This window comes from Centropristis striata, chromosome 16 (assembly GCF_030273125.1).
Source record: "Centropristis striata isolate RG_2023a ecotype Rhode Island chromosome 16, C.striata_1.0, whole genome shotgun sequence".
In the NCBI taxonomy this organism is placed as follows: Eukaryota; Metazoa; Chordata; class Actinopteri; order Perciformes; family Serranidae; genus Centropristis; species Centropristis striata.
In genome coordinates this window covers 13,572,763-13,586,699 of record NC_081532.1, presented here as the reverse complement: position 1 = coordinate 13,586,699, position 13,937 = coordinate 13,572,763, and the positions used below count along the sequence as shown (strand labels likewise).

At 38.3% G+C, this 13,937-nt stretch overlaps 1 protein-coding gene and 5 pseudogenes across 5 annotated transcripts in view; 3 read left to right on the top strand and 3 right to left on the bottom strand.

The window, feature by feature from the left end:
- Positions 1 to 4,541: 4,541 nt before the first annotated feature.
- Positions 4,542 to 4,733, top strand: LOC131988850 (small nucleolar RNA U3; annotated as a pseudogene).
- A 581-nt stretch (positions 4,734 to 5,314) lies between these two features.
- LOC131988867 (small nucleolar RNA U3) lies at positions 5,315 to 5,519 on the bottom strand (annotated as a pseudogene).
- Positions 5,520 to 5,897: 378 nt separating this feature from the next.
- On the top strand, positions 5,898 to 6,094 carry LOC131988849 (small nucleolar RNA U3; annotated as a pseudogene).
- Positions 6,095 to 7,863: 1,769 nt separating this feature from the next.
- exoc3l4 (exocyst complex component 3-like 4) overlaps positions 7,864 to 13,937 on the bottom strand; it is a 33,585-nt gene continuing 27,511 nt past the window's right edge. For all 5 annotated transcript variants that reach the window (XM_059353258.1, XM_059353257.1, XM_059353261.1 and 2 more), the window contains one exon: positions 7,864 to 9,357. In XM_059353258.1, coding sequence (XP_059209241.1) covers positions 9,138 to 9,357 — 220 coding nt within the window. In that variant the 3' untranslated portion in view covers positions 7,864 to 9,137. The remainder of the gene's footprint in view (positions 9,358 to 13,937) is intronic.
- LOC131988866 (small nucleolar RNA U3) lies at positions 9,546 to 9,750 on the bottom strand (annotated as a pseudogene).
- LOC131988847 (small nucleolar RNA U3) lies at positions 13,190 to 13,394 on the top strand (annotated as a pseudogene).

Below are 13,937 nucleotides of genomic sequence, written 5' to 3'. Positions count from 1 at the left end.
GAGTGTTGGTTTGGTGGTCACTGCAGGATGATCAGAAATTTGATCTGGAGTTTTACAATATTATGTTGGCTTTGAACTTCTGGTTATTATGGTTATAAGTGTTGATCTCAGTCAGGTGACGCTAGTTTCGTTTTAGGGGCACTTTGAAAAACTTTTTCTCGGACAATCCCTGCCCATGCACCTGCTGCTGCGGCTAATACCAACAACACCATGCCCCTACCAAGTTTCACTTCTTAAAAGTCACCACAACAAAATTACAGTATATGTGTTTAGTATTCGTGGTCAATACTAACAACTGACACCCATCAAATCCTCTTGACAACAATAATCCTGGATGCTGCTTTTCTTACCTTCTGTTCTACAGGATCTGCGGGGAAAACAGCCGCAAAGTTTCAGGCACATGGCTCCTGAAGGCATCACGACTCAGGTGTGTGGAGAGTTAATCTGTCTCCGCAGCAGGTGGACTGAACTGAAAATAAGATGCAAGTTATAGACGATGTCAGGAAGTTGGTTAACACACACACATTACGAAAGCACGCTGTTTCCATTTTTGCACCTCTGCACATTTCCTCTGAGGGCTCACCCTTGTGAAGTGAGAATAAACACATGAAAAGTTTTAAAACATTGTGTGAACAGTTTAAAAAGTGTTTCACACAGATCAAATAAGCTTCTGAATCTAATCTAATCTAATCACAGGTTCAGACAAAAAAACAAACACAAATCAATAATACTTTTACAACAAACTTTTAATTTTCATAGCATCTCACATGTTACAAACTGCCCTCAAATAATAAAAATATATTTTTGGTTTTCACTTCCTTAGAAAACAGAGAAGTCGGAAATTAAGGTTTAAATTTGTTTTCTCTGCTCTGGTCACGAGAATCTTTATTTTAAATTATGGTAGAGTGAAACAACACCTCAGGATGCAGATTTATAAATAAGTAGTGAAGTAGTGTCGTTCCTCAAACAGGTGCCATACAAAACATTTTGCTGCACAGAATGGCCAAATTATTATCTGAACTAATAGATGCGAGAGCGTTATTGAGCGATATTTGCGAGTTAAAGAGAAATGTGATGACAAGATCGATACCGCTTTTTGTATTACATTACATTACATGTCATTTAGCTGACGCTTTTGCCCAAAGCGAGTTACAATAAGTGCATTAAACCTGAAGGTACTAGACATAGACCACAGGAATCAATTAAGTTCATAACTTTAAGAGCCAACTGTCATTGCTTTTTTATAAATATATATGTTAGGTGACCATGACTTAACCGAGGTATTGTTGGAAGAGGTAGGTCTTCAGCCTGCGGCGGAAGATGTACAGGCTGTCTGAGGTCCTGATGTCGGTGGGGAGCTCGTTCCACCATTTGGGAGCCAAGACAAAGAAAAGTCTGGAGGAGGTTTTGAGGCGAGTTGACCCACGCATGGTGGGGGTTACCAGCTGTTTGGCTGATGCAGAGCGGAGAGGACGGGCAGGGGTGTAGAGTTTGACAAGGTCCTGGATGTAAGTAGGACCTGAACCATTAGCAGCGGAGTATGCCAGAGCTAGAGTCTTGAAGCGTATCCTGTGGAGGGAGCGGAGTTTTGCAGTAGTCCAGGCGTGAGATGACCAGTGCCTGGACCAGGACCTGAGCTTCCCTCTGGGTGAGAAATGGGCGGATTCTCCTGATGTTATGCAGCAAGAATCTGCAAGATCTGGCGGTGGTGGTGATGTTTGTGGAGAGGAACAGTTGGTTGTCAAGAGTCACGCCAAGGTTTTTTGTTGTTTTTGTGCAGACAACCACTGCAGAGGATTCACCCTTGCTTCCTTCAGAGAATTAGGAAAACAGCCAATTTCAGCTAAAATAACTAGGCCAGTGAAAACTGAAAACTGAACTAAAACTGAACCAAGCAAATAAAGCATAAAACCCCAGCAAGCAGAAAAGCAATCTTAAGGCAAATACTATACCAAAAACCAGAAGCCAGGTAGTTCCACAGGATAAAATGCACTAAAGAATTTTCAGCTAAAATCAGAAAAGTGCATGAAAAGTTACTTACAATAAATTCACAACACATTAAAGATAATTCTTAATCTGTTTATTTCCCCACATGGCAAATTATAGAACAGCCAAATATCATCTGGACATTTAAGGGACACAAAGCAAGTTCTCACAACAGAACAAGGGGAAAAAACTTCCATCAGACAATTGAGTGGTTGCATTAAAGGCTGCAGGTCTACACATAAATTCCTTGTTAGGTGCTAGATGAAAGGTCAAAATATCAAAGCGATTCTGCTGGAGAACATGAATGTGTTGTCGCAGTCCAGACAAGGTGTCAGTGACTCCCAGATAAAAACATTGCCAACATTTCAGCAGAAATGTTGGCAATGTTTTTATCTGGGAGTCACTGACACCTTCATCTGCAATGGTTATTTTTGTCCTGTGATGTCCTGTGATCAGTAGGTCCACTGTAGAGTGGCTGAGACCAACGGACCCAGGATTATAAAGCAGGATACTGGTTTATGTGTCCTGTTGCTGGAAGTTATGGGTGAACCAAGTTTGTTTTAAGCCTAACACTGATATTTTTACCTGTAACCTTAACCAAGTGTTTTTAGTCTATACACTGTTGTACAACATATTGCATCGTAGCATGTTTTAAACAACAGTAGTCACATCTCACTACAAGAACAGGTTGCAGTGGTACTGAAACACTCAAGTTTAACATATTTAGAGATTTAATGTTATCTGGGGTTTGCTGAAACGTACATTGCCAACATTTATTCTGGCGACTGGGTTGGTTGTTGAGATAGTTTAATAAAGAACCAAACAGTCATGGACAGTATTTCTTTCCAAAGTGACACAAGATGGTCAGTCCATGCAGCACACTGTTTTGCAAAATTATGACTTTCACAAATCAGGAACCAAACAGAAAGTGAAAGTGTCTAAAGTGCTAAGTGTTGCATAAGCACTCAGAGTGAAAGAAGTTACCTCAATGACCACACACAGAGCGAATAGAAACATGCAGACCTCTGAGCATTTATCGGAATTAAGATGTTTTCAGTTCTACTGTGGGAAAGTACATTAAGCATGAAACTTAGAGCTACTGTATGTGTCACATTAATACATGAAACAAACATGAATGCCACATCACATCATGCTGTCAGTATAGCGGTTCAAGAGTCTGTTAGGTCCGAGGCAAAAACTTGCATGGGGCCACTCGAAGCAGAATTCATCACCATTATATTATAAATAATCTGACACCAACAAAGGTTAACTTTATTTTAAAAATATGAATATCAACAACATTTAACTCTTGCAATTCAAAAATATCTACATGAAGAACAAAAAAACAATAAAATAAATAAGGCCTAACCCTAAATCTTACCAGGCTGCTCTGCCAGTTAACGTCAAAGTAAACAAAATATGTGATACGATGCTGTAGTTGAAGTTAAGTCAAAATTTCACATAATAACACAGTTATAGCTAGACCAGCAGCTTTTATTTATTAGCATTACATTTAATAGTAATTATCTGCACCACTTACCGTTGTCTTGCTATTTTTTCTCCCCCTTTTCTCTTTTTAAAACCTCTTTAGTTTTTCACTCCCAGGGGGATAACTCCTCTTAATTTTTTGAGTGGCTTTTGTTCTTGCAATTGAGCTTTTTTCTTTACAAAGAATGAGTCGTTCTCTCCTGTCTTGTGTCTCTCTCTATACCTCTCTGCCTCGGCATCAGTCAGTCAGGGATTTGTATGCTGAACGTACTAATACAGTGAATGGAATCTCTGTGAGACCCCCTCTCTCCCTCTCTCATTCCTTGAAGTCACAAAGTAGGAAGTAGTGTCAACTATTGCATTTAACAATTAGGCACCATGGAAATATATGTGAATGTGATAGCAGCTTTCACTTTGCAAACTGTAGCTTTATCCAAGTAAATTCTCAGCTCATTGGCTTATTCAAGAATGACCGCTCAGCCGTGTTTCAGCCCAGTGAGTTTTGATACGCAGTCATGTCGCTGAATCTTTTTAATGGACTGATTCTAATGATTCAGTACACTGGAAAAAATTGCCCACCACTTTTTGTTAGTGGTGGGCCAAGCATCACTTGCATATGAATGAGTTGGGTCAGGTGGGGCCCTCTAAGGGGGATCTCCTACAGTCACTGCCAACTTTGCACTGTTTGTCGGCCGTCAGAAAAACCCATCTGATTTTTTCAAGTGTGACTGGAGCTCTTTCAATTGTCCTCTCTTCTTCTGCAGTAGTTTCATGGCTGAAAGATTCTTACTACAAAGTCCCAAATTGCAAATCTCCTAATGTTTACATATTGACAGTGGATGGAAATGCATGTTAATTTGCATTTTCTTTTGCACTTTTTCTGGGATTTTTAAAAATTTAATTTTTTTAAATGGATAAAAACCTGCTGTCAGTGCTGCCTGTCAGTCAGTGATGACACTGTGATTGTAGGAGGAGCGAGTGTGTGAGCGTCAGGAGTTCACCAGCAGTGAAACTGTGAAAGTGGTCGTTTCCAGACATAAGACCCTGAGAAACATCCAGAACAACCCAAGACTATACTTTCAGGGATCATTTCTATAGTAGAAGTCCTGAGAAGTTTGTTTCTGAAGAGTTTGGTCTCACTGCCCACGATAAAGAGTTGTGATGTTTCCTTCAGAGCAGGAAACTGGTGGAGACTTTGTTTCTTCTCCACTGTTGAAGACTGTTCAGAGTTTCTGAGTAAGATTCATGATCTGAGTGGACACTTTATTCAGTTGTAAAATTGAATCTACAATTTTTTAGGACCTGAAAACACAGTTTAAAATGGCTCTGAAATCAGGCTGGCAATTGAAAGGGGTTTCATCTTTTAGTCAGACTGATCAAGATTTAACAACAAACTGATCAGGAGAGTGAAAATGAAAAATGTGTCAGTCAGAGTCCACACACTGCTGAGAAGACGTCTAATCAGGCCACATTAAGTGAAAACACCTGTGCAGGTGCATTATGGGTGTTCATGGAGCTTTAAAGCAGCCAGTCTTTTGTCATGTTTTCATTTTAACCAAAAACTTGAAACTGGTGTATGGAGATTTTGGAACTGGAGCTGCAGTTTTCCTTAAAAAACAAAACTGAAGTTGAAGCCAGAGCTGCACAAGCAAAACTTACCTGCTGCAAGAAAGTTAATCTGGAGACACAAATTACTGACCTGTGTCTGACAAAAACTATATAAAGTGTGTTTATATCCTTCTGTTCTCAAAGCAGACTTTAAATCTGTGTGTAAATAAACCTGAGAGGAAATACTGACAAAAACAAACTTTAAAAGACCACATTTACATGAATTAAAGTGTCCACTCAGATCATGTCTCCTTCATCAGAGTCTCACTCAGAAACTCTGAACAGTCTTCAACAGTGGAGAAGAAATAAAGTCTCCACCAGTTTCCTGCTCTGAAGGAAACATCTGAACTCTTCATCGTGGGCAGTGAGACCAAACTCTCTAGAAACACATTTCTCAAGTCAACAACTATAGAAATGATCCCTGAAAGTATAGTCTTGGTTTGTTTTGGATGTTTCTCAGAGTCTTATATCTGGAGACGACCACTGTCACTGCTGGTGAACTCCTGACACTCACACACTCCTTCACTTGCTTCCTCTTCTTCTGCAGTGTTTTTAACAAATTTTTAGCAGATTCTTTTGTGGAAATTTGTTATAAATGTGTGCTACATTTGACTAGTAACCTGACGTAACCTGCAATGAGTTACTGCGACTCTTTTCTTTGCTTCATTAAAACAAAAAGAGGTCAAAAAGAGGCCTGTCAGTCAGTGATGACGCTGTGATTGTAGGAGGAGCGAGTGTGTGAGCGTCAGGAGTTCACCAGCAGTGAAAGTGGTCGTCTCCAGACATAAGACCCTGAGAAACATCCAGAACAAACCAAGACTATACTTTCAGGGAGCATTTCTACAGTTGAAGACTTCAGAAATGTGTTTCTAAAGTGTTTGGTCTCACTGCCCACGCTGAAGAGTTCAGATGTTTCTTTTAAAGCAGGAAACTGGTGGAGACTTTATTCCTTCTCCACTGTTGAAGATTGCTCAGAGTGAGCCTCAGATGGAGAAAACATGATCTGAGTGGGTGTTTTATCTTGTTTAAAGCAGAACATTTTGTTATTTTTGCAAATTTATGCTCTCTAAGAAGTTTAAGTTAGCAGAACTCCACTGGGAGTTAAGTGAACATCTCAATTTCCCTTACTAATACGAGTGAAGAAGCAGTCTCTTCTGAGGGGAGCTTTAATCTTGCACCATTAGGTGAATAGATGTGTAAGTCTTTACAGGTGGTTATAATTACTGTCTGATTCTCCCTTTTTGTCGATAGAAGTAAAACATTTAAATGTTAATAGTCATACAAGTTGTTAATCTTTAATTAAAAGAAAGGAGTTAAAACTGTCCAAAACGTTGCTACCTAAGGTTTAACTTTACCAGCTTTTGAACATTTAAATCTCTGCAGCACAAAGTTCTCAATGCAAGAAATATTTTTAAATTATCTGCTGCTGTGAAATACAGTTTCATTTATTTTTTGAGGTTACCAAATAAACTTGATATCTCAGCTGACTCATTCAGGCCTTCAGGTCCAGATCGGATCATGTATATAACAAAGATAAAAACCTTTGATGATGTCAGACTTTCTGAGGAGGATATTATTCACACAGTTCACTCCTCCTCTCACTCTGCCAAATATGAAATCACCACATTGCCTATTTACTGTAACACACTCTGCTTTTGTCCATTATTACACAAATTCTGGACCGAGTTATTATCAACACTATCAGAGGTCTTTATGGGTGATAAACACCACGGTGTCTTTGACACTAAGAAGTACTTTTAAAACCACCAAGCATTTATCCTTTATGACCTTTTGGGCAAGATGATGTATATGTTGATGTATGTTGATTAAAACATCCTTCACTGTGACTTTCTTATCCTGAGAGGTTTCCAACAGGATTATCTTTCGGTGCAGAAAATGAGATACTCATCATTGTTGCATGTCTCCTGTTTGTTTCTTCAATCTGTAGTCTGTCTAATAAAGGTGTAAATGCTCCAAAAATAATCTCTAAAATAATCAAAATGTGCACCTGTCAGCTTTTCCTTTAACCTCTTCTGAAAAAAATGTTTTTATCAACAATCCCTTAATGATGACTGCATATTATTTATTTTCAATCATTATTGGCAGTAGTGGTACTATTATGTCGTGGTCAAGCCCGGTTTATTCCTAAGAACAGTTTGTTCTTCTTAAGATAAATTAATGGTTTGTCTGACAGCGGTGAGACATTCCAGCTGCATTGACCAATCACATCGTGACCTGAAGTTAAACTCTTGAACTTTGTCTCCTTTCCACAATAAACAATAGGAATAAAGGAATATTTTTAGGGGTGAAGGTGAGAGCTCAATGGACGGCACATTAACAAAACACATGCAAATAGACTCACTTGGAAGCTAATTTTGAAGTCAAACTACAACTTCCTGTTCCGTTAAGTGAAGCCATGACGTTTTTCTCATAGACTTACATTGTGAAAGTGACGTCTGTAAATGGAAATGGAAATGAAGATGAAAATGTTTCTTCAGATTGTGTTTTATCTTTTTGTGTTACATTGGGCCGCTGTATTACTTTAATGCAGAAATAAATGTATCAGTTTGTGCACAGCAGCCATCAAATAGTCTGTTTACTGTGATGCTGCTGGGAATTCTGGGTCGTAAATAAAAGGGTGACACTGGGTATTTTTAAAAGATTACTTTAATCCATATCATGGAATTTATTTAATGTTAAAAAATATGCGAAATGTATACAATTTTTAAAAATTATTATATTTTTTAGAAACATTTTATTTCATTTAATCTTATTTAAAATTTCAAAAATGATTTCCTCTTTTATGTATGTTAATGTTTTGTTTGCTACATCTCAATTTATTAGTTTAAACGACACAAAAAAAACAACAACACAAAATTACAACCTTTTGGTATTTTTTTATGAGTTTCTCAACATGCAGATTGAGTAATGGGAGATTAATGAGATTTAATTTGTTTCATATATTTTATTAAAAAAAGGTTAAATATGCTTTAAACATTATATTCTTTCTTTACGCTAAAAGGAAAAATCTAACACAGAAGCATTTCATATTTCAATTTGTAAAATTGTCGTGATTCATGAAAACTTTGGTTCCTAAAATCTGGCATTGTTGGTCAGAAAAAGTTTTTAAACCCTGATATCCTGAGATACGAAACTCTTCACTTCTCCTGATTGACAACAATCATACATGCATAGAGTATTTACAATAAAACAGAATTATGATTAAATGAATACATAAATGTGCAGAGAGAATCACATTGAGCTTTGTTTTGCAGAGTTTTCTGCATTGCAATCACAGAGGCTCATCTGAAATCAGAGATTTGACAGAAAGACAGTAGAAGAACACAAATTTCACAAAAAAAACAAACAACCTCTAGCCATATGTAGACCATCTGGAGTGCTCATGTCCTGATAAATGTCCATGAGGTTCAGCTCCTCACTCAAACTGCACTCGACACACTCACGTGCAAAGAGTCTTCCACAGTTTTTATGAGTTAATCTGACACTTTAACCTCAAATTGGCATCTAACACAGCCATCAAACGAGATGCATATTGCAACAAAAGTGTAATTCAACAGAAAATTAGTGTTAGAGTTTAGAAAACCTCCCCTGAAACCTTCCTTTAATTTATAACATTTGCCGAGAACTTCACATTCTTCCATGTATGAAAGTTTCACAATCTTTGATGAGTGGACTTTATCCGGATTAGTTGGTGAAATCTTTTCTTTCCCAGAAAACAGTCCTGCAGTTCCTCACAATGATGGAAACACCACTAATAAGAAACACACCACGCGCGTCACTTCTAATGTGTTTTTAAAGTGGATGCACATGTCTAGAGTTAACAGTTTGTTAGAGGAGACATCTAATGTTTGCTTTTAGAAGAACACAAGTTCACTCGTTCCTGATTCTGTGCAAAAAGTGCTTTTTTTCATTTCAGAAGGACATTTGAGAACAAGAATCTTAATATGTGTCAAAATGTGTCAAACCCATCTTTAAAAACCACAACTTTACTGTCACCTGTTGAGCTTTCATCGTCCTCCTCTCAGAGAACTCCACTAGTTGTCGGGCAGCAGGAAGCTGAGGCAGGAGAAAGGCAGATTGGAGAGGCAGTCTGTGTTGACGGTGACCTGCATGTCACCAAATAAAACTCGGCTATTGTCGCCGCCGACGCTGCCCAGGTTCTTCTTCAGCTCTGTGAGCCGCTGGAGGATCAGCTGGTGCTCGCGGCCTCTCATCAGCCCTCTGAAGTACAGGACGGCAACCAGGTGTTTCCTGCTGCAGGTGGAAAAGAAAAAAACACAAATATATTAAGTCTGTTTATCTATTGATGCTTTGAAAGTCACATTTACCAGAAAATATTCCTTAGTGTGGTACTGAATGGAAAAGGTTTGTGAAGATCAGAAGTTTTGATAGAGTAGAGCCTAAAAAAGCTGTAGATTGTTTTTTTACAACTGAACAAAGCACCCACTCAGATCATGCTTCCTTCATCAGAGTCTCACTCAGAAACTCTGAACAGTCTTCAACAGTGGAGAAGAAACAAAGTCTCCACCAGTTTCCTGCTCTGAAGAAAACATCTGAACTCTTCATCATGGGTAGTGAGACCAAACTCTCTAGAAACACATTTCTCAAGTCTTCAACTATAGAAATGATCCCTGAAAGTATAGTCTTGGTTTGTTTTGGATGTTTCTCAGGGTCTTATGTCTGGAGACGACCACTTTCACTGCTGGTGAACTCCTGACGCTCACACACTCGCTCCTCCTACAATCACAGCGTCATCACTGACTGACAGGCCTCTTTTTGACCTCTTTTTTGTTTTAATGAAGCAAAGAAAAGAGTCGCAGTAACTCATTGCAGGTTATGTCAGGTTACTAGTCAAATGTAGTAATTTAAAACAAATTTCCCAAAGAAATCTTAAAAATCTGACATCCAAGATAAAACAAACTCCCTTTGAGAAAAACAGTTAGTGATAATAATCAGGTTCCACTGAACCACTGCAGAGGAAGAGGAAAACGATGAAAGCATTTAATTAAGAGTGCCAGTCAAACTGCATACAAGGTATAAAACCTAATGCACATTAGTTGGGTCATAAACCTCAATTCCGTGACCATTCTCTGGCTAATATGTTTTGACGACTGATTTGACTTCTATACACCCTTTATAAAAAATTTAGCCCCCATGTCCCTCGCAAAAATGTCGGCATTTTTTGCTAGAGGGCCAAATCCAGAATGGCCGCCGGCATCATCTTAAAAAAGTATTTAAAAAGCATTATTTTCATCAGAGCACCAACAGTTATGTATGAATACACTTTTTGTGGCAAATTGACCATGAGGATTGTGATTCTGACATCATTTTGAGATTTAGACATCATATTGGCCCTGAAATCCAAGATGGCTGCCATCTGGTAGAGGAAAAATCATAATTTCTAATACACAAATTTATTTTTTAACCAGAGCACCTAGAATGATGCATGAAGATACTTTTTGTGGTAAACTGGCCATAAGGATTGTGATTTTGACATAATTTTGACATTAAGACATTGTTCTGACCCCAAAACCCAAGATGGCCAACAGCTGGGAGGGGAAAAATGTAAAGTTTAGAAGAAGATTAGTCCGAATCAGAGCATTCTGCCTCACTAGACTCTAGACTCTGATTTTGATTCTGGGTGCTTCTTTGACTCTGGAGCACAGCACCAGACACATTTAGTTTTGTCATGGATCGGCCCTAGGCTTGATCTCAGACGTTTGGAAGCTGGAGCCACAGGTGGGGAACAAACATCAGACATAGATGAAGACTGACGTTGGCTTTCGTCAAAGTCTTCTTTTCTCTGTCTTTTGTTGGCTTGCTCCAGCTTCTTGGCGTTTGAAAATGTCAACATACATGCATTATGAACACATTGTCCAATGGGACCTTTATCCCAATCAACAGTTGTGTAGACATCTCCATACTTGTCTAGACCCTTCCATAACAGGGCCTTTTTCTTTAGATTTGCCCACCTCTCCATTGAGATAATTGAATCAGTGTCTTTATCACAAAGCCTGCCACACAGAAGAACACATGGAATGCCTGGCATGTTTGCAATTGTCAATTCACTTTGCTGTCAGAACAGAAATTAATAAGTGAGAGTGAGAATGAAGTGAGTGATGATATGATTGTAGTGGGTGGGGTTTAAAAGAACCTTCGAGAATTTAGTCGAACAAATTACATTATAAGACGACCTTGTGAAATTGCTGTTTATTTAAAATATATAAATAAAATGTACTTTATTATTTATTGTATTAATTTATAATGCAATATTATGTATTTAAAAATGAAATATTATATAAAACATTTTTAAAACGTAATTCATGAAATGACACCTTCATACATTCTATAACCATTACACATTCAGTGGCATGTTTCAGTAGCCTGGTCCTACCAAACTCTCGTACATATTTCATAATGTACAGAGAGTCCGGCCACTTTCCATTGCCAAGCGTTAACTTCCTTGAATGCGGGTACTCTGTTGAAGTTTAAAACTATTGGATCTGCCCAGAGCCACTCTGGATCTGCCATAACCAATCGCTAACATCGTTTTTATTTTAGCCAATGCTAACATCGTTCTTAGCTACTCCCTCTGTTCACTGATTGGATCTGCAAGTTTTTGGCCGAAGAAAACCTGTGAATATACCACAGACCCAGACAACGTACTGAAGGGGGAAATGAAAATTGAGCGGAAGTACGTAGTAGGGCAGAGCCAGGCTAATGTTTCATTCACTTGATTGTTTCCACGATATATGATGTTTACACGATATTCAATTTTTTTTAGATGTACCTGTACATTTTTGCTCTCCCGGATGGTGGCCATTTTAGTCTTTGGGATCAAAATAATGTCTTAATGTAACACTATGGAACAATTGTACCTTGTCAGTGCTAGGGAAGTTATTCACTTGCTAGTTTGTCATGAAAAAAGTAAGCAAGTTACAACAGGTTTTGCTAGGTTTAGTGCTAGCAGGACCTCTCGTTAGCAATGTTAGCAAGTTTGTTATTAACACTCTTGTAGTTTGAAGCTAGTAATAAGTGCTCTTTGGCTTCTTTACAATGCTATTGTGATAGCTATGTTGGCTAGCTTGCTACTTAAGTTCCACGAGTGTCAGGATAGTCCAGGATTTGTAAGACATTTAGCGATAGTTGACTAGCTGTACTTTGCTCATTAGCATTCTCACTCTCACTCACTAATATCTGTCTTTCCGCTGTATGCAGTGGAGCCAGCAGTGGTTAACAGCATTTCTCTGGTTCAGGTGATTGTGCATACCTTTGTAGGCTACAGATGTAGTTGCAAACATACTGAATTGGTCCTTTTTCCAGCTCTCGACAACTAGCTTCTATGATCGTGAGCATACCAATTCCTCCATGGTGGGGCTTTAATATCAGAATTACAATTCTTATGGTCAATTTTACCAAAAATAGTGTCTTCATGCATTATTCTAGGTGCTCTGATTAAAAAGTAAATTTGTATATTAGAAATGATGTTCTCGCTCTACCAGATGGCGGCCATCTTGGATTTCAAAGCCAAGATGATGCCTAAATCTCAAAATGATGTCAGAATCACAATCCTCATGGTCAATTTGCCACAAAAAGTGTATTCATACATAACTGTAGGTGCTCTGGTAAAAATAATACTTTTAAAATACTTTTTCAAGATGATGCCGGCGGCCATTTTGGATTTGGCCCTCTAGCAAAAAATGCCGACATTTTTGCGAGGGACATGGGGGCTAAATTTTTTATAAAGGGTGTATAGAAGTCAAATCAGTCGTCAAAACATATTAGCCAGAGAATGGTCACGGAATTGAGGTTTATGACCCAACTACATGTTATATTTATTTGTTTCATGTATTAGCGTGTTGAAAGTTACAGTCTCTCCAACTCTTAATTAGCATTGTCTTTTGCAGATTTTCATGAAATTTGGGTACATTTGTGCTAAATGTGGATTGAAACTTGACTCCAAACACTGTTAGTGCTGATGATGCTGTGATTGTAGGAGGAGCGAGTGTGTGAGTGTCAGGAGTTCACCAGCAGTGACAGTGGTCGTCTCCAGATATAAGACCCTGAGAAACATCCAGAACAAACCAAGACTATACTTTCAGGGATCATTTCTATAGTTGAAGACTTGAGAAATGTGTTTCTAAAGAGGTTGGTCTCACTGCCCACGATGAAGAATTCAGATGTTTCCTTGAGAGCAGGAAACTGGTGGAGACTGTGGTTCATCTCTACTGTTGAAGACTGTTCAGAGTTTCTGAGTGAGACTCTGATGGAGGAAACATGATCTGAGTGGACACTTTATGCACTTGTAAAAATTAATTTAGAGGGTTTTTTTAAGAACTACTCTATTGAAACACAGTATGAAATGGCTATGAAATCATGCTAGCAATTAAAAACTTGTTAACAAACTCCAGGTTTTCATTTTTTTAGTTAGACAAATCAAATTTTAAGAACAAACTGACCAGGAGAGTGAAAAAGATAAAGATATCAGTCAGTTAGAGCCCACACACTGCTGAGAAGACGTCTAATCAGGTCCCATCAAGTGAAAACACCTGTGCAGGTGCATTATGGGTGTTCATGGTGCAAAATAGTTCATCTGGAGACACCAATAACTGACCTGTGTCTGACAAAAATGATAAGTGTGTTTATATCCTCCTGTTCTGAATGCACACTTTAAATTTGTGTGTAAATAAACCTGAGAGGAAATACTGATTGAAGTGCAAATGCTGCTAAAAGGTTTTGCTGATTACAGAACAGGACGATATAAACACACATCATTTTTGTCAGACACAGGTCAGTTATCTGTGTCTCCAGATGAACTTTCTTGCACCATGAAC